Source organism: Thermobia domestica, chromosome 15, assembly GCF_964235325.1.
Source record: "Thermobia domestica chromosome 15, izTheDome1.hap1.1, whole genome shotgun sequence".
Classification (NCBI taxonomy): Eukaryota; Metazoa; Arthropoda; class Insecta; order Zygentoma; family Lepismatidae; genus Thermobia; species Thermobia domestica.
The window spans coordinates 130,241,172-130,263,062 of record NC_137468.1 but is presented as its reverse complement, the minus strand read 5'-3'; the positions used below and the strand labels follow the sequence as shown (position 1 = coordinate 130,263,062).

The following is a 21,891-nucleotide window of genomic DNA, read 5'->3' as shown; positions in this document are numbered from 1 at the left end:
AACTATGTTGAGAAATAAAGACAGTTTTCTCCAAATTTCTTGTGGTTTCTTTGTTAGGTCGAGTACTTTTGGGACTACCCTCGTGGGTCAAGATCAGTGAACGATGTACGAGTTAAGCATTGTGCATGTGGAAAATCTTATCATTAAATTAAAGTTCTTTTGAATAAGTGAGGAAATGTAGTCTAAAACGGCTTATACGTGAAGATAAAGTGGTACTGGTTGACGGGAGATTGGAAAGATAACAGTATAGAAGTGTGATAATAGTAGTAATAATATTACTATTATTTTTTTGCCATATGTTGAAGTTTAGCATCCCTTTTCAGCAGCGAGGGTATTTCAGATGCGAACCTACGGTTTAAAGGGAATCCGAGCTACTATAACTCGTTCAAATTTTAATGCCCTGTCACCGGGAACCTAACCCAGACCTCATGCACCAAAGGCGCCCACGCCATTTACTAAACCATTGGAAAGGGCAATTATTAGCATTTTCAGCATTATTGCTTCATTACTATCATTATCATTGTGTAATAAACATCAAGGAATAACAGTTTACAAGCATTGAATTCGGGTTCACCGTTAACGGACAATACCGATTCGTAACAGGATTCTTGTCTTTATCTAAGGAAGGAGGAAGTGTTTGGATAGATGATTTAATTGTAAAGAGCAAGATTTGCTTTATACATATTTTGTATTGAAACTGGAAGTGTGTGTTCTAATTTTTACATTAAGAACAATGCATAGACTGTAGATCGGCATAGGATAAGTCAGTAATGTAGTTACATTCATGTCGAGTCTTTCTCAGATAAATAGGAAAATAGTATTGATCACCAAAAATAAAACAAATAATACTAAACTTTCATACCCGTTCTCAGGTATATTTTAAAATCCACTCGTAGTTATATAAGTAGCTTATGCATCTTCGGCGCAAGTGACCCAAGTTCATTTTTCCCGTGGAAGCACATGCTGCAAGGATCACACTTTAAGCTGTAGTTCCATGTATCATATAGTTTCGGTGCTGAACGAGACGCTGAACTCCAAATCAACCAACGAATTAAGTTTTTTAAACAAAATCCGGTTTTCAAAAGTGGACATATAATTTTCTCATTCATTTTTCCCTATAATGTTCAGTAACATCGATTCTGTTTTGTTGTCTCCAAGTACATATCTAAAAGATACAGAATATTTTGATTGTAGGAGATTAATTCACGTTGATATTGAGACTGACTTTTCATACTCTTCTTTGACTAAAGGACAGCTGCCGTCCTTGACTTTATAAATAAATATATACACTTTCTTTTCAGGTAAATTACGACATCGAGACACGCATAAATTACGATTACATCAATTATCTGTCTGTGTAGAAGGTTGGCAACCTGTTAAACCAGTGTCTGTAGATAAAGTTGGAGTGTACTTTCGTCAAGCATTACCTCAAGTTCAGCGAACTGCTAGTTTGGTATGTACTTTTCATTTCTTATATGTTACTAGTTACGTGAAATCCTAAATGTAATACTGTTTTTCAATAAATTTATACATTGTCGAATGCGTTGTTTTTGCAAACAATGTTCTTTTTTAATATTTGGTTTGTCTTACTTCTTTTAAGAGTTGTTAATGTAATATAATGTAATATAATTCTGATTTCAGTTTACAGATGTGCCTGTTGCCCGAGTGGTGTTTGAAGTGACATTAGAAGGCTCAGCTAGAAAACTTGTAACAGTGAGATCAGCACTTCTTATGACCAATATGTTGGAAGAAACTGTACAAGTGAAGTTAGAAAATACAGTTCAGACTAGTAGTAAGTAGACTAATAGTAAACTTTTCAAGTTTTTTCTTAGATGGTTTATTTTTATTTTGGGAATACGTAAACAAGGATTGAAAATAAATATGTAGTCGGTTTCAAAATGTGCAGAGACATATAAGTAACGGAATTCATACGTACAGAAGCTTAAGAAAGTAATTTTGTATATAAGTGACATGAAAGAGGCGAAACATGTCCAACCCTGTACATGTGATTTAACTCCATCGAAGGACTTGCAGCTTTAACGTGTCTCCTGTAACCAGACGGCCCTCCCGAGCAAATACACTGTCTTGCCACTCGGCTCATTGCTTTCTGATAGGGAGGGAAAAGAATCCTTGAATTTATTTTTGACAAAAACAGAAACACGGAACAATATAATTCATCTGCAATAGTTTACAACTGTCTTTTTATTTACAATATTAGTATTTACACATGAAAATATTTATGCTCTGCCGCAGCAGTCACCATCTCTCTCGAGTGCTTTGCTGCAGTCCGTCCAAAATTTACCGTTCCCCCTCCCCCAAAATACATAGGATACTGCTTCACTTGGTATTATCTACCTTCTTTTTAAACAAAATCAGTCTGTGTCCACTTACGCCTCTCGCTACAATTTCGTCCTTTCAATAAGAAGAGAAAGCCATATTTTAGTTTAACATCTCACGTTTGTACCCCGGGAATAAGGGAGACGGTGATAATGATAATGAAAAGATGATGAAATGAAGAAAATGGAAACAAGCAGGGAAACCCCGAGAAAACCCGCGGTCACTGTTTTTGTCCAATATAAAGCTCAGTTGACGCGAGCTAGGGTGAGTGAGTGAATGAAGTGAATGAATGAGTGAGTGGATGCCACGAATGCTTACGGAGACACAAAAGAAAAGCGCATGGACTCGTCTCTCCAGCATTTAGCTGGGTACTTCACAGAGGGGTGTGACTTTTTTGCGTATTGTGGCAGTGGATGAATTATGGTGTCACCACTCTGAATCGAGTTTCAAATCCGCCAGTTGCAATGAAAGCACCCGTCGTCCCTACGCCCCAAAACTTCAAGCCCTAGGTGTTAACTGGAAAAATCATGGTATATGTATTTTTGGCCGCAGAGGGCCAGTATTGCTCGATTTCAAGCCACCAGGAGTGCCCATCAATGCCACACGTTACTCGATTACGTTGATTTGTCTTCGAGAGGCCGCGAAACGCAAACAACTTAGAATGCTAAGTCAGATACGATAACGCCCATTCTCGTGTTGCTGGACAGGTACAGGACTTGTTTTGACGCTTCAAGTCGGAGATTATGCCTCACCCATCTTACAGCCTGGATCTGTCACACTGCGATTTTCACGCATTCAGTCCACTGAAGAAGGCACTAATGGATCATTGCCTCCACAATGATGTTGCAATTTAGGATGCAGTCAGTGAGTGGGTCGCCAACAATGGACTGATTTCTACCTAGACGGAATTCGTCGGCTACTGAAACAAGTGCCTAAACTGCAAATATCATGACACAATCACCATGTATGAATGTTTCTCCTGTACATGTTTTATAATAGGAAACTACTGATAGTGATATATGGGCTTCAAATGGGTTTCACTTGATGTCCCCTTATAAAAACGTAGAAAACAGGTCAACTTATGTTTATCTTGCCAACTGTCATGCTTTTGCAAAAGGATAATTTATATGAATAAGACTATTGTATGAAAGAGTAGAAGCGACGCACTTATCAACGCTGAGGCCATACCAATATCTCGAGCAACGTGCAATTGACAGAAAACTTTTTTTTTTCATATGCTAAGGGGTAATTTTTGAACCAAGAATAGTGTCTCGTGAACCCCAGAAGTTAGGGAGATGAAACTAAACTACTTCTCATTGAAAACAACTGAACACGTGTTTAAGCATTTTCAAAAATTCTAATCTAAAGGGGTAAAAGGGGTACAATGTCTATAATATTAAAATTTCCGAGTTTTTATTCAGAAATCGCCAATTGTTTAAATTGGAGTTGTAAAATTCGGCATATAAACTCTTCAATAAAAATGAAAGGACGCGTGTTGCTTTGTTTTTCAAAATTTCCCCTGTAAAGGGGGAAGAGGGCAGGATTGGACCTACCTGAAAAAAAACACTTTAAAACCCTGGGTTTTTGACCTATTTGTTAGTATATTATTGGTACAACTAAGGTGATCACATTGTAAGTGATTTTCATCAGATTTTAGACTTTCCTTGGGCGAATTAGAGGCTTTCACGTTAAGGTAGACAACAACATTCAACATACGACCTTCATAAAGTTCTCAATGCACTGAATGAATTTTTTTAAAAAAATTACCTTAGCTTGAGATAGTTATACAACAAATTAATGTATGAATTATGCTGAAAGCCTATTTGAAGTACAATAAGCAATTTTGTACTTTAGAAAATATTTTCCGTAAATAGTGTGCTCATCAACTCTGCGACACCGAGGGACGTTATCATTCATACGTTTGGCGGGTTTAAGGTCATAGGTGCCAGTACTAATAGTACACATGTAAATACATTAGTAAAACTATTAGTATTATTTCTTACCTTTGATGTAAAACACAAGTTTCTTCAACTAAAATTTGGTTTTCCAACAATAACAGTTTAGTTCAGTCATTTGTTGCTACTCTTCAAATACGGTAATTATTCTGTAGAATCAACACCAGCAATAGCGTAAAAATTCTTGTCAAATTTAAGAAGCTTAATGCTCGGGGTTCCGAAGACTATCTAACGCTTACTATTTCAAGTGCTGAGTTCAAATTTCCGTACTAGTGGAAGTTTTGATGTACACGCCGTGAAAGAAGTGCTCGGGAAATTAAACGCAGAAGGATCGGAAATGAATACTTCAACAATAAAAGTATTTATTTTACGCTTAAGCCTGCCATACGTCCCGTTTTTGGGCCCGAGTGTCCCGCGTCCCCGTAAATTTAGTCGGGACAGGGAAATGTCCCGTTTTTTTAACTCCGTTCCATTTCTGCTATCGATATCAGCTTATTCGAAAAGTGAAAAACAAAAAAATCTAACATTGGCTGGAAATCGTGTAATTAGTGAATGAACAGTACGCTGTTGCATGTAACAGTTTCGAGGAAATTATTACACCACCCTGTTCGACTTGATAGCGAGCGAAATTTGCAATGCTACTTTTTTCATTGCACTTTATGGGAATTCGGATACTCTCCGGAACATTAAAAAAAAAAAAAAAAAAAAAAAAAAAAAAAAAAAAAAAAAAATCGCTTTGAGTGTTTCTACATTTACAAACACAGGGAAGATGACTGACCTTTTCTCCAGCAACATATTAGATAAGTTAACAAGAATTATAATATTTTTCAGAGGCTAGAGCATAGAATTGTGCTTTGGTTCAGGTCTTAGAAAAATGTAAATCTGTTTCTGACAATTACACACGACACAAGGAGAAAAATCAGCTTTTCATCAAATTAAACTGACGAACGTAATTTTGGCAAATACAGCCATGTAAATAAATATTGCTAAACGCGCGAAGAATATTGAAGGTAGATTGTACCACTGATTTAAATAATTTGCATATTGTTTTCCTGTAAAGCATTTTTATAGCACATCTTAAGTTTTTAGGCATCTTCAGTCCGTACGATTAATTGCTGAGTACGAAGAGAGAAAAGCAGCTGCTGCTTAGTGAACTTTCACCTATTATATTCCGGGACAGGACGTTTGGGCGCGAGGTACATAGTAAAAATCACAATTTACGACATATAAAGTAAGCTAGGCACCGAAAACTAAGCACGAATCAAGATATATACATTTCCTACACTTCTATCTTTATCTCACCTCATTTATCTGTATATTTTCCATCTCTATCTTATTTATTCATCTAAAATAGTTTAATGCGTTTGTGGCATTTGTTGCCTAACCTCGCCATGGATTGATTTTTCGCTTGTTCACGATTCTTGTACTTCTGATTTAATTTTTGTATTTTTTAAAGAAGTTAATAATTACATACTTATGAATATTAAAATTCGTTTTCTTTCGTAATACGTTTGCCAAACTCTACTCTTCCTTAAGTCCAATAAAGAATTACCAATAAAAGATTTCCGCGCACTCGAGTTAAGAGAAGCGGCCCCGCGTAGCGTAGTCGCTAACGCTCTCGCCTTCGGTGCGAGCTGTCCCGGGTTCGATTCCCGGTGGGGCACTCGGTTGAAAAAGTGTAATACGCTCTTTCAGGCCAGCCACCCTGAATGAGGTTTTCCTCATTCATACCAGGCAAATGCCGGGATGGTACCTAATTTATAGGTCCAGGCCGCTTCCTCCCTTCCCCAATCCTTTCTTCCTTCCCTTTCCCCGGATAGTGTGCTCCCTCAAACGTGACGGGCTAAATGGCCTTAGATGCCGAGAGCCCAGAAATCTAAAAATCCTAAATCCTAATCGAGTTGAGGGAAAGATGTTAATACGGGATGTCTAAGATATTGAGTTTAGGAACTGCAGTATGCCGTATTCCTGGTATCACCTTTTTTTTTTTTTTTCAATTAACATTCCAATATAAAAATCAAAACTTAACACACTTCTTTTTTCGTCCCATTGAAAGCATTTAATCTGCATTAAAGGAAGTGGCAAAATGAAAAAAAGAACGATTTTAAAGTGAAAAATAATAGTTCAGTGTACATATATTGGTCATTTAGCCACTAGAAATGTGTTTGATATTCACACTTATTGCATAACTACAGTAGAAGGCCTGCTTTAAGTTTTTTAATGGAATAGGCTTACTAGGTATGTAATGCAATCAATCATATCCAGTCTGGTCTACTTACCTTTGGCTTGAAAAATTATCAAATAAAAAGCACACTGAACTTTAGTTGAAACTTAAATTTACAAAATTTAATTGTTAATTCAGTTTTTAGAATTTTTAAATTCCAGTATTTCTAGTATGTAAAACAAAATCCAGTATAATTCAAGGACTTCCACTACAGTAGACTCCTTGTGATATCTTGATTCGAACTTAGTTACTCAGCGCCTAACATAATGACGTTTTAATTAAACTAGCGCCCAAACGTCTGGCGCCCAAATGACTTCTCGTCCAAACGTCCAGTGCCCAAACGTCCGCGCCCAAACTTCACGTACCGTTATATTCTTGAAAATAAAATAAAATAAAATAAAATCTTTTAGTCTCACGGTTATGCCTGCTATGCTCAAGGTGACGGTGATGATGAGAAATGAATGATATGACAGAATGAAGGCAGTGGGAGGAAATATAAGAATCCCGAGAAAACCCATGCGCAAGGTGTTTGTCCACTACAAAGCTCACTTGGCGCGATCTGGGATCGAACTAGGGACCCCATGCACCAGAGGTGAACGCTCTACTACTGAGCCACTGCGGCCTATTATACTTTTGTTCATAACCAGACTACAGTTCATTGCATTGTGTTGGAAAGTTGAGGGGGGGATCTGAGGTGTCCCGTATTCTCATGGAGAAAATATGGGAGGTTTATTTACGCTGGAAGATGTTAATTTCGTACAAGACATTTTGAAACATTTATTTATTTCATATAACATGAATTGTATCTTTTTTTAAATTAATAGACCCCTTTTGGTATTCATATTTGGCGAACGTCAGTCAGGCTTCTGGATGACTTGATCTACATTTGTTCTTTTGTCTGCCGAGCTCATTCATGGCTAAGCGGTTAGTGTACGCGTCTTCGGCGTGGGAGACCCGGGTTTGCTTCCCGGAGGGAGCTCATGTGGTTCGGATTCCATGTTAATCAGTAGGTCCCGTCTCATAGCCTCGCTGCTGAAAGGGACGTTACACACAAAATCAACTCAACTCGTTTGTCTGCCTCTACCACACACACTACAGGGTACAACGTTCGGCCTTTTAAGTTAAAATTTTCAGAGTACAAGCACGAGACACACTAAATTTCCTGTATAGATTTTGGCGGCATATCAACGTAAAATATCAAAATGGCTTCCATTTTTTCAAAACAGCGAGTATCCACGCTACGAAGCGCAATTTTCAGTCTTTTAAGTTGAAATTTCGACGGTGGAAGCACGAGATATGCTAAATTTGCTGTATAGATTTTCTCAGAAATCGAATATAAAATTTTAAAATGGCGGCCATATTTTCAAAACAGCAGTGAGTAGAAAATTGTTGCAAGTTGTGACAATGACAATCTTGAAATATAAATCACATTTTAACACTTTTACCCCCAAAGACATAGAAATATTTCGATAAAACCCGATTAAACCCGAAAATACCCGAAAAAACCCATATGGGCCCAGGTGGGTTGGGCTTTTTCAAAAAAGCTCGGGTTTTTTCAAACCCTGGAAGAGGGCAATCTCTTTATTATTCAGATTTCTCCTTTTATATTTATTGAACTTGATCTAGCCGTGCATAGAATGAGCAGTTCTGCTAGTAATCTATAAAAATGGAGTTACTCAGAGAAAATTAACCAATTAATTTATTTTTTCTTTCAGTTTTACAAACTTGTGTTGTCTAATTGTGATAGAGCACAATATGGATCAGAAATAGGCAGAAAATTTAGTAGTCATATAGCCCAGATGAAGAAACAAAGAAGAAAAGCATTCATTGAATACTAACGTCAATTTTATAGTGTGTTTCGTGTAGTCAATTTCAAATCTTATTTCCTTTTTATTTATTTATTATTTCTGCATAATATTGTGTTAATTTTCTTGTTTCAGGTCCTCGGAACTTGGAAATAGAACCAAAAAGTACAGTGCCCATTCCTTTGACATGTGTTACATCCCAGATATGGGTTCGTCCGTTAATGGAGAAGTATCCGAATTGGTTTGGATTTTCAAACCTACCAATACAATGGACAGATGTTAGCAGACCTGGTGATATCATCGAGGAAATGAGACATTGTAATCCAATTCTGAGTAACAGGGAACATGTGTATAGGTGAGTTCAGCCGAATATGTAGATGTTATTAAGCAGTACAACTATGAAAATAATTAGTTGAATATGGAAACTATAAACGCATTCGAGTAAATTACTTCTAAGGAACTATTGCTGGCAGATAGATACTAAAATCATAGCCTATGGTGATTGTTAATTGAGTGTTCCCTGCATTCAATAACGTACGTGTAAGGATCAAAACATTATTACGTTAATGCACAGTACTGTAACTAGCTTATCGCACTGATTCTGTATAATTTGCACTGTAATGATGAGAATCCTTCTCTGTCCTCTTGCTTAACTATCACATTTAATTGTCAACAGGATAATCAGTATGTATGATGTATGCACAGTATAATTAAAATATACTTTCATAAAACTTAATCAATGAAAGCTCACTAATGGAACTAAATGAAGGTCCTTAATTTTCAGGACTAAACATCTGTTGGAAAGAATAGAGAGAGATATGAAACTTCACAAAGTAGTTTGGTCATGTTATTATCGATCACTGTAATGTTAGAATATTATAGTAACGAACGCGTGATAGGGTCAAAGTCTTAGAATGTATCAAGAAAGAAATGAAAAAGAGGAAGAACACAGCTCTTAGCAAATCACTGCAGAGAAATTTCTAGATATAACTGTAATTTAAAGTAGGTTTTTGCTTATGATTAATATCTAAGTACCTGTTACTGTCTATTTTCGTATTCTGATGCTGAAATTCTATTGTTCTAACGTAATGTATAATACATTTAAAGTGCAGATACCTAAGAAAGTAAATAAATAATGACACTTTCAGATGCTTACATATAAATTTGAATAGCATATTTGTACAAAATGTCAGATACAATGAAACAGATACAGCCGACATCTTTGCTGATATCTTGATTTAACGTAACAATCTACATTACAGTGTCGCAGCAAGCCTGGAAAAGATAGAAAGTCAGGCAACTTGTGAAGACCAGGAATATTGAGGGGAAGTCAGGAAATTCTGCTGAGAGTCAGGAAGTTTCGATTTGCTAAGAATGAGATTCTAAAAGCATTTGAAATGGAATTTTTAAAATTATTTTAGATGTGGTTGAGCGTGTAATCAAATTTTGGCTCACAAATACTTTTGTGTGCGAGTGTACAAGACAGTTTAGCTAACATATATTTCCATCATACTTTTTCTTGTATAAATATTAAAACTCAAGGTAGCTGAAGAGAATTTTTCGTTTTTATAAACTGCAGGATCTTTCTTAACAATCCTTGAAGGTGTTTGCTAGACAGACACACGCCAGTTAAAACTGATAGGAAAATAATAATGTCTTAATATTGCAAAACTTGTTTAACGATCTTGCACACACCGTGCGAAGTACACTCTTATAAAGTCTCAAAAAATATCCAGTGAGGTTGTTTTGTGTTAGGTTTGAAAATAGTAGTGTTACTTTCAAGCCATTGGCGTCTATCCGTATATTCTGTTGTATATTCAACATGCCAGGAAGCATAAGAAGACCCTGAATTCTTCGGACTATCCGAGCGTGTCAGGTATGTTCGAAGAATATAAAATTATTTCTAAACTTAGATTTCTAAATCACTTGTTTCAGAAGTAGAACCCTTCTTTACTGAATTCCAGTCTAACTCTTCTCTCAGTCCATTTATTTAGAACACTTTATCAGACGTGATAAAAAATGTGATACAAAATTAATTTGTAAAACCGGAAGTTTTTAGTTCCTCGAGGTCATGTATGCGAATTGATGTGAAAAACGTAGAAAATCTTCTTCCTCTTAAAAATGTTGACATTTGTTTTGCTACACATACTCCTTTTAAGAAATGTCAACTAATAACAGATTTGAACATTTTGGATTTTGCCTAAATTGCATAAAATGTCTACTGAAACTTGTTTTTAAACTTCCTGCGAAGTCATCTTTAAATTTGAAATTGACTAAAAGCTCTTGTTTGGATCCTATGTTTCTGCAGGGACTGATGTTGGAGTGAATCGTATGAAGTCTCTTTTACCTGAAGTAGTTGAAAATAATTGATTGGATGACAATAGGGCAGACAGAGTTACGAGGCAGATCAGAAGGTTTTGTTCGAATTCAGACTGTAAAACAATTGTGAGTTAGTATTGTAGAACTGGCCAGTATTTGAATCACGTGTGGCTAAAGAATTTGGATTCTTGAAAGTAAAATGATTTGAAAGTGTTAAAATGGTCTTGATTTTCTCCAATGAAAATTCAAATCTAGAAAGAGGATTTTCAATTGATGCGGAATGTGTAGCAAAAATTTAAAAGCACATACTTTAGTTACAGTCTGACTTATGTGCGATTTAGTAGCTTCTTCAGATGGGCTTGAGAAAATACCCATAAGATAATGTAGACTTTATTGTGCATGAAATGCTCGTACTCGTTTTGCATAAGCAACGAAATCAGCGATGGCAGAAAGTGGAAACAATACTATAAGAAGCTGAAGATAGGGAAATAAAGATCATTCTGAACGAGCTTGAAGCTTAGAAGACTAACATAATAGAAGGTGTGCGCAATATTGATGAAAAATAAAGCATTTGGAGAAGTGAAATGAATTATGTAATACTATAGATTTTATCTGAAGTTATTTTGTTAATATGTTGCAGCCAATTTTATACACATGCATGTTCATATTGTATGATGTATGTCCATCTACACTTTTTCAATGTGTCTCACTGTGACTTTTTCATTTCATATATGATAAAACTTTCATCATGTGACTAAAGTTATAGATTCAAGTTTCAGGGAAGAGGTTTAATTTTTTGTTTTGTGCAGGAATTTTTATTAGGTAAGTGTTTTGTAGTTTCATAATAAAATACGTTGTATTTGCTTTTATACTATTCATTCTTCTAGTTGATTAGGGAAAAATATATCAGTTATGTATCATCATGGTCCGGTTTTTCCGTGGACATGGAATAGTCTGAGTGGCTAATTATATAACTAACTAACTCTATGGCCTATGGAACCCGGAGGTTCAATGCCGCGTTCACAAAAGCTCTCCACTGACTTCTATCCTTAGTCAATTCGATCCAGTTTCTACTTTGTATTCCTATCTCTGTGAGATCCATCTTAATATTGTCCTCCCATCTGCGCCTAGGTCTTCCTAATGGTCATTTTCCGATTGGTCTTTCAGTCAAGACTTTGAAAGCGTTTCTACTTTCTTCCATTCTAGCTACATGACCTGCCCACCTAAGCCTCCTAGACTTAACGACCCTAACAATGTTGGGTAGACCGTATAAATTATGTAGTTCCTCGTTATGAAGTTTCAGCCACTCCCCATTCCCGTTCCTCTTGGGTCCGAATATTCGTCTCAGGATCTTATTCTCAAATACTTACAGTCTATGTTCTTCCCTCAGAGTAAGCGACCATGTTTCGTAACAATACAGAACAACAGGCATGATTATCGTTTTGTATATTTTAAGTTTCAAATTTCTCGACAGAATTCGCGACGACAAGAGATTTTGAACCGAATAGTAACACGAATTCCCTGCTTTTAGTCGACATTTAATTTCTTCGTGAATATGATTTTCGTTTCTTAATATTGATCCTAGATATTTGAAAATTAGGGAAAATTAAAAAAGAAAAAAAATTTGGAAAATGGAAACAATCACGGAATTCTTTTCCTGATTTTTGTTGCACCGTGCATTCGGAAGGCATAGTGGCGTACCGATAGATTTCTAGCCTCTGGTACGAAGTGGACATACTGCTGTTTAACTTCATGATTTACATAATCACGTCCGTAAGTTCTCTCGAGTTTCTCCGTTTACCGTGTACTTTCTTCATTCCACGAATTGAACTTCCTCGTGGCTAAGTGGTTAGCGTATGCGTATTTGGTGTCGAGACCCGGGTTCGAGTCCCGGCGGCAGCTGATGTGGTTCGAATCCCATTTTAAGCTGTAGGTCCACGTCTCACTTAGCTTTGCTGTTCAAAAAGACGCTAAACTCAAAATCCAACCAAATTCATTCCACGAATTCTTTCGTTATTGTTTACTTGTAAGTATCACCTATCTTTTTAAGCTTTAGGATGTTAATGCAGGATGTTAAAGGTTTTTCTCCTTCTTGTTCGCTTACTCATTAGCAATATTCCTTTCTGTTTCAGAATATATATATATATATATATATATATATATATATTATATTTTCTGATTCCAGAGTTAACGCAGATCAATTCACTTATTTTATTTTGTTATGTACAAGATTGGTGTACACTTTCTTAGCTAGTGATTCTGGTGATGGTGGGTGGAATTGCAATCTAACTTTGTGAGTCTAAAAGGATCATTTCCAGAAAGACATAATAAACAAACGCATTAACTTACTACATATATATACAGTATATATACAGTATATATATATATATATATATATATATATATATATATATATATATATATATATATATATATATATATACAGTATATATATATATATATATATATACAAAAAGCGCAACGTATGAAGATATTTTTAACTGAGTAGGTATCCATAGTTGAGTCATTCCTATAAATCACAAACAAGACATTCGAAATTGTCATTCATCACGAAAAGAAAAAAAAGCTATAATCGTTATTACTTTTTTACAGTTGATTATTATTTAATGATATATAATAAGTTTCGTATTTTTGCAGATTTTGTGTTGCAGTTAAACGTGAAAATTATCCTATAGAGTTAAACGTATGTTCAGCGTTAGGTCACGGTTCTTGGACACAACCAGCTCACACTATCACGCTCCTTAGTCCAATTGTGGTCGAAAACCTCCTTCCGTACGACTTGTACTATGAAATCAAAGAATACGGAATCAATAAAAGAATCAAACCAGGAAAATGTGCGTCTCTTCATGAGGTACGTATTCAATTCCAGATTAGTTATTAATTAATAAAGTCTAGTCAGTGCGTAACTAAGATATTTTCCGGGGGAGGGGGGTGTCATGGCCCCTTTTTAGAAGACCTTGTTATATTGTTTGTATTACCTTCTTGACCCCCTTTCCTGCCTTCATTATCATCTCTTGTTTATATATATATATATATATATATATATATATATATATATATATATATATAAACACACACTCTCATTTACTTCTGAGATATTTCACATGGGATTACTTGTAGTTTGCTCTTGTTTATTGATTCCTTTATTTCAATTGTTTTTTTCTGTTTCAAAAACAGAAGTTTCATGTGTTTTAATCCGACATGTAATACGGGTGGGCCAGACTCAATTAGGCAGTTTTTGATCATTAATAACCAATCAATCCAACAACACACGGATAAATGAGGAAGTAATTTTTTGTTATCGACAGATGGCACCGTCATACGATATGCTGGAAAGAAGACCAGTATTCTGTTCAGTGCGCTTTACAAAAACAATATAACCAGAAGATGATGGTTTATCGAACAGCGTGTAAAATGAGTGCACCTTTTCTCTGTTACTAAAAATATATCAGAAGTTCAGCGTATGATGTTTGAAGAGTTTGGTCCGCTAGTAATCCACAGGAATACAATCGCTCGGATAAGCAAGTACTTTGGATCTCAAGTATCGTGTCAGTCGAGAACTGTGCGTACTGTGGAGACACAAGCACGTGTTGCTGCGGAATTGGAATCATCTTCTCACAAATCGAAGTCTACCTGCCGTTTGTCTACTCTGCTGGACATTTCTAGGACAATTCTACGTAAATTTATGAGTGACAGCAATATGGAAGGTACAACTGTGGTAGCATTAAGATAGAGCCCCACCACACTACGCCAAAATTGTTCGAGTGTCCTTGTAAGAAGTTTTTTTGTCAACGTTGGATTGACCGTAGAGGGCCTGTGGAGTAGTCAGCCAGATCACCCGACTAATCCTACGTGACTTTTTTCTTTGGGATCACCCCAAAAACAAAGTGTACGTTAACGTTATTGACAGTGAGAAACGTCTGTATAAAGTTATTATTCAGGAGTTCAACAATGTTCCGGTGAGTGTGTTTAGGAAGGCATGTAAAAATATTCCTGTGTTTCTGCAAACCTGTATTGACTTACGTAGTTCCAGATCGACCACTATGTTGAAAATCAGTGACTTACGTGTGCATGATTCCATTTTTGTAATCTAACCTAACCATTTCTATATCCATTTGAACATGTTATACATTTTTCAATAAATATACATAAACAGCAACTATTCAAAACTGCCTAATTGAGTCTGGCTTAGCGTGTAGGTTAGTGAAAATTTATTACATCAGAAGTATGTTTTAAATTATATATTCCTATGTTCTATTGCTACTAAATTACTTCCTTCAAATCTATTGTAACTATGAAAACATAATTTTTCCTTGCAGTTTTACACACCCATTTTTGAGTGAAAAGCCGCTCCTAGGAGTGTGACATACATCCTCTCGCTCTAGTCGTCGAGATGAAATGCTCCTGGCGCGTCTTCGTATCGGACACTCTCATCTGACGCATAGTTATTTGCTGCGTGGTTTAGATTGTTCGTATTGTGAGGAGTGTATTGTCCCACTGAATATTCAGCACATTCTTGTTGTATGTCCTGAATACTCAGATCGCAGAGAACGGACTTCCTTCTACAGTTACCCGTGCATTGTGGGATGATGTTAGTATTATTCACCGGGTACTTCAGTTTATTCATGCATCTCAGGCTGCTCACGTTCTCTGAGCTTTTTAGTCTGTTATTTCTCTTTATTGCTGCTACACTTTTATCTTTCGTTCTACCTTTTTATTATTTTTCTCTATTTATTGTTATCGTTACCTGTTTTATTCCAAATATTTATTCTTTTACCTGCATTTTTTTTTCCATGTAGCAACCTGTTTTGATCTATTCAGTTTAACTATTCCTTGCTTTTTATTGTTACGGTCCGTGTTTGAGCAGCCATGTTAATCGTGACGCGGACACATAGCCTCGATGCTGGCGTCCCCATTACCCCCTAATCAATCAATCAATCAAACTGATCGAAAACGCGCATTCTCAAAACGTAACTAGGTTGTTCCCAGTTTCCAATTTGTGTTCCCATCTTACATATGATAGGAACATACATTAATTTACATACAATACTCAGGCCCATATTTAGATAAGTGCTATTCTGTGCTCGAGAACAGGGCGGCAAAATTTAGGGGAAGGCAACAAAATTTTGGATTCCTTTTTAAAATTCATAATAATGTAATATTTAAAAGTAGCAACCCGCAGAGTCCCGCGCAAGCGCGAGAAAATATGTTAATATGTGTAATTCTCTCTAATTACAATAGATATTAATTAGCTACCTTATCTGATTATTTTTAAAAAGACATCCTCTCTCATCCCTACCCTACGGAGTGAGGATGAACTTGAACATCAGGAAAACTGATCCCGTTAAACTCAGCGACCTCGAAAACTATGAATTAAACACTAATATCTGTCGTTTTCGATTATTTTTAAAATCTCCCCCCTCCCTGGGGAATGGAGTATGACCTTGAAGTTGAATCGCATTAAAACTGTCACTATTCGTCTCAGCGAGCCCAAAAAATATTAATTCAACTCTAATATTGGTCGTTTTCGAATATCTTTAGAATGGGTGCGTATTATTCTTATAAGGACTTCGCACCCCCCATATTTCAGCTCAGGTGTGTCCTAGGGATCTGAAACAGGTCATTTGGATTATTTCTCGGAGAGCTTTAAAACATATTAAAATTTCACATTTCTATCTATTATTGTTCTAGAGTTGAAAAGCACTACAAACAGACAGCTTATTGTATTGTTAATATAGATGCTATTAAACTATTACTTACGATGAATAACGAAAACAAATATTTGCTTATCAGTTGTCACCAATAATAATTATTATGTGAAATATAAAAATGACACAACAGTTGATTAAGAATTAATAGAATGCGTTTTCGCCGGACAGTAAACTAAAACCTACATGAATAAATTATATGCCAGTATTGAGAGAATGTGTCCCCAACGGATGAATGGTTAAGCACGTTGCCTGTAATCAAAGGGTTCCGGGTTCGATTCCCTGTGGGGACACAACTGGTTCGGTTCTCAAGTTAAGCTATAGATCCCGTCCATAGTACATCATCATCCCATGGAAGGCAATGGCAAACTACCATGGGTTCACATTGCCCAGGGACCTTCTGGTCAAACACACACCAGCGGCCAGAACAGCACATCATAATCATGATTGAGAGAATTAGGCCATTTAATATTACGTTGTAACTTCTGTAACCTAAACTGCTTCTCGACAAGAGCTGGTATGTTTGCAAAATCACGGCTTGCTTCCTTATTTGAGACAGGTTTGTGCGAAGGAACGGCAAATTATTTAGAGCACAGGGGCGCACAATATATAAATACAAGCCTGACAATACCATATTATAATTGTATAGTGTTACATATTTAAAATCAGTCATGTGTTAATATTTATTCATTTTTATATTTAAAATATATTCTAAAATATTCTCGTTTTAAATTTATAATGAATTGTAGTTATTTAATGGTGTTGCAGCTTAGTTACACAAGATTTTGCTAGCAAAGAGAAAGAAACACACACACACATTTTTTTATACACAAAACAAAAAGAAACAGTGGTATTTAAATATGGCCGAGTCGGAGAAATATAACTGTTTTCCCGTAGGAGTAAAAAATAAAAACATGCAGACTGACAGAAGAGAACCAGGTCAACGATATGGAAACAGAGGACTTGCGAATGGACTAGATGGACAATAATAACAGTGAAATTAAATTTGTAGTAAAAATCATGTTTATAAAATACAATATCTCTAAGATTGGTAGTAAGAACAAATTGCTATTTGTTAAGTTACAACATATCACAGTTTGCTACACAAAATCTTAGAATTAGTATCTAATCGAAAAATTTCATAGTAAAATGCGATGCATATATATAATCATAATTTATTACCGAAGTAAGCTTTTCTTGCAACAGAAAACTATGTTTCTAGTGGACAAACGCCATGCACGTGGGTTTTCTCGAAGTTTCCCCGTTTCCTCCCACTTCATCTTTCTACTATTATCATTCATTTCACTTGTGAGCCTCGGTGCATAATCGGGGCTTATGTAAAACTAGTCCCTAAATTTCGGCACTCATATCTCAGCAACCATGTTTATCCTGTCCGTTTGGTATACTAAAAGCCATCCATTATCTTGGCTCTTCCAGACGTTTTGGGAGCCAGTTTAACACACACACACACACACACACACACACACACACTGTCTTTTGTTACAATCATGAATTAATCATGCCTAAAACAACGCAAACTTTGTAGAAGATGGAATGCTGTTTTCTCTTCGAAGAAAACGCCACTCGCCGAACAAACAAATTGAAAAGGGAAAATTTAGTACTGTTCACCTCTTTTATGATGCCTTGCATACCAGGATCCATTCCAAGAAAGAGCCAAGTGGATCATCATCATGAAAAGAACCGAATATGTATGGGGCGTTCAGAGTACTAGGGGTTTAAGTGTAGTATAATATATATTATTAGAGTTATAAACATACAATATTCTTTGTGTGCTTTGTTTAAATACATGGAAAAGTGAACACCGGTTTTTACATTATAAGAATTATTTACAATATTTGGACATGAACTTCTAAGCGCTGTTAGGAGATTCATGTTGAGATCTTAAATATGAAATATGCCCAAAACGATGAAAATATGAGTTGAATCACTTGTGCGCCCAACGCCCATATCTTTCATCCAAGCCGTTTGGTTGAAGAAACAACTTACTAGAAATATACTTAAAATATAGAAATATAGTTAAACATCCTCATAAAATATAGAAATATAATTAAACATCCTCTTTTGCGACCGGTTATTTTGACTACTATTTCAGGATTTCTGTCATAAATACAATTGGTATAACTTACAGAATAAGAAGTAAGAGTTCCTTATATCGGAAGAGTGTTAATTAGTGCGTACAAGTGAATATCTATATATCGAAGACACCATCAATCAGTTCTCGTGTCATGGAACTTGTAATCTTATTTTCCAATCTATTCCTAACTCCAGATTCCTAATTCCTAATTTAAACAAGTCAGAAAGTAAAAGAACTGGGCAGCCTACTCCTACTATATGCATTTAGTGTCCTCGCCCTTCCCACCAGGAAATGATCTAGAATCCACCTTTGAAAATAATATTTGCATATATATATATATATATATATTTGTATCAGTGATGTCAAGGGTCACCTAGATCACTTTTCGTTTTAAATGATAAAATCCCTTTTCAGTCGTTGCCAAGACTTTCTTCGGTTCTAAAACTGGCGGCGCCAAATGTTACGTAGTTTTAATACATTAAGGTTTCATCCTAGATCGCCAGTTGGTCATGGTGTTCATGTCGCATTGGTTTCTCTGTTTAGTTGTCTGCTGTTGCAAATAAGAGTAAAAATAAACACTCTTCAGTTTTACTAGAAGTGAACTATTCTACTGAGCACAGTGTTATGTGAAAACACTGTGCTGAGTAGAATAGTTCACTTCTAGTAAAACTGAAGAGTGTTTATTTTTACTCTTATTTGCAACAGCAGACAACTAAACAGAGAAACCAATGCGACATGAACACCATGACCAACTGGCGATCTAGGATGAAACCTTAATGTATTAAAACTACGTAACATTTGGCGCCGCCAGTTTTAGAACCGAAGAAAGTCTTGGCAACGACTGAAAAGGGATTTTATCATTTAAAACGAAAAGTGATCATCGTTCATTTTTATTATTATTAGGTTCTTTCTGTTATGTGAAAACAGAAAGAACCTAATAATAATAAAAATGAACGATGATAGTGCACTTTTCAAGTCAGAATGTATCACATACATAAAAACATTGAAACAATATTCTATGTTGAAACGTGCAATAGATTTTTTTGTTTCAAAGAGCATACTTTAAAACCTGCTATAGCTTTCTTTAAACAAGCAAGTTCTCTTTTTATAGCAAAATGTTTTAATACGTATTACCAATACACATGTTTCCTTGTTTAATCTCCAGTGGAGCACACAAACTTGGAAAGAACTTAACAAATATTCAGGTCGCATTGCAATATTAGATTCTATATTTTATAGTTTCCGAGTTGCGTGAATAGTGATGATTTCAAAGAGTGGCCCGAGGAAGAAACTCTATCCGCCAACCAAAAAGCTACAAAATTTTCCTCTCTGCATATTCAGTGTGTGTTATCGGTATTTTCTCAATACTATTTTCACCTCCTCCCCATATGAAGTAGTGTTGTAATGTCCGAGTTCGTATTACTGCTGACGAAAGTATGTCTGTGCATTTGCACAAGCGCAGTGCGCTCGTTACTAATTCGGCGAGCTGAATAGCAGTTCCTCAAGAACTGTTTATTACTGTACTCTCCTTGTCTATGAAAGTGACTGCCCGTGCTTTTCTGAGTAAACCTAGTCTATCCGTTTCAAAGCTCTGTACGGTTCACTGTCAGTCTGAGCCAGGAGTCACAAAACTCATGGCTGTTCTATCGCTGATACGTACGTGTTTAAACTTATAAACTATTCGACATTGGGAAGATCCAGATATAGAATTCGGATCAGGAGGTTCCGAATCCCATTTCGTCCAATCTGGATATCTGAGATCCGAAACCATTTGAATATCATATTACTTTATGTAGTAACGTCCTCACTTTCCCGTGACCTCAAAATCCCTGACCTACAGTCACTCTCAAAACATATGTTCTACCTCGCACTAAAATAAATCCTTGCCCTCACATTCACCCTCAAAATGTATTCTCGTCTTTGCTTTCAAAATATATTCTCACCTTCGCCCTTAATACACATTTTCACTCTTCCCTTGAGCTCATTTCCTCATGCCATCCAAATATAGTATCCTCCACCTTCACCTACGCCCTCAATATATAGTCTCAGGGTGTCTACTAATCTGGAAAACCTGGAAAAGTCAGTGAATTTTATAATTTCTGAAAAAAATCAGGGAATTTTTTGTATATATATATTTTAAATAGTTAGTTACGTTTATTTCATTGTTTTTACATTTTATTTGCACGATGTTTGGAAAACAAGTTTTCGTTACAGCAGAAGTCATCATACACTGAAGAACTTCTGAAAGGAATTGGCAACCCTTGTGTCCGGAGCTCGTGGTTTTTGATCTCCACGTTAAAAACTGATCCTCATGTCCAACTAGGCTATTGCAACCGGTGACTCCCAATAAAGTACTAAATAACACTTGTTCTGGTCTTGTCGATTTTAATGTAGCGATAAATCAGAACTTAACTATCTATGGTTAACTCTAATTTATTATATAATGCTTATCTACATTAGTTAGATTTAAAACTCTTATTCCATTTCCTTCATATTCCATTTTCAGTGCAGTTTGGGTTCCGCATGTCTTTTGTGATTTTTATTATTTTGCAAGTAATTTTCGTGAATATTGTTGGTATGCTTGTAACTTAATAAGATCATTCTTTCTAGCAAGTGCTCATATTTTTATAGAAAACGTGAATGTAGTAGACAGAACTCAGCGACTATTACCACACTTGAAGAAGTATGTCGATTCAGTTCCAGGTAGTAATCGAGAACCATTCTTATGACAACTTTAAAATTGTTAAATAATGTCTGAAAGATTCTTTGCTTGGAGCTAAATTAACTTTCTTCCAAACTGTTGCTGCAGATATTTAACGTTTTTTTAAAAAAAATCAGTCAGACTTACCAATGCTTCGTTTCCTTTATGGTGAAGTACTTAAGCTTCTGAAGTCTTTATGATTAGATTTGTAATTGAAGCAGCAGGTTTTAAAGATCCGATGAAAGTTTGCCTAGAAAATGGTAGTAAGGATCTGCGTTCGGCTAAGCAGGTTGATGTCGGATTTGGAACACGTACAGCAATTAAAATTAGAGAAGTTATCTGAACTGGATATCCTTCGTTTTCGGAGGGATTGTTTGCATAGTTCAACAGCTTTATGTAAGAAGATTCTGTGTAAATTGCCAGTGAAATACAGATTTAATTATGGTGTTGCATGCCTCTCTCCTGATTTAGTTTTAAACAAGAGAGTTGAGGAGGAACAAATGACCGTAGCATTGGAAATTTTATAGAGAATCATCATTTGTCTGGCCCTGCTACTGATGAAGTAAAACGACTTTACAGTAAAATTTGTATTCAAGTTTCAGTTATCACAAGAATAAAGAATTTTGACGTAACTAAGGATCGTTTAGATCACTTGCGGTTCATTCTTGACAACACTTTACACCATGTAATGGTCCCTTCTTCTTCCTCTTCGTATCAAAACCTGAG

The 21,891-nt window shown here is 35.8% G+C and overlaps 1 protein-coding gene across 6 annotated transcripts in view; it reads left to right on the top strand.

Moving 5' to 3' along the window:
• The window catches only part of Vps13D (vacuolar protein sorting 13D), a 571,041-nt gene that overhangs the window by 365,095 nt on the left and 184,055 nt on the right, over nt 1-21,891 (top strand). For all 6 annotated transcript variants that reach the window (XM_081740126.1, XM_081740128.1, XM_081740131.1 and 3 more), the window contains exons 46-49: nt 1,302-1,453; nt 1,642-1,792; nt 8,457-8,676; nt 13,299-13,512. In XM_081740126.1, the coding sequence (XP_081596252.1) occupies nt 1,302-1,453; nt 1,642-1,792; nt 8,457-8,676; nt 13,299-13,512 (737 nt within the window). The remainder of the gene's footprint in view (nt 1-1,301; nt 1,454-1,641; nt 1,793-8,456; nt 8,677-13,298; nt 13,513-21,891) is intronic.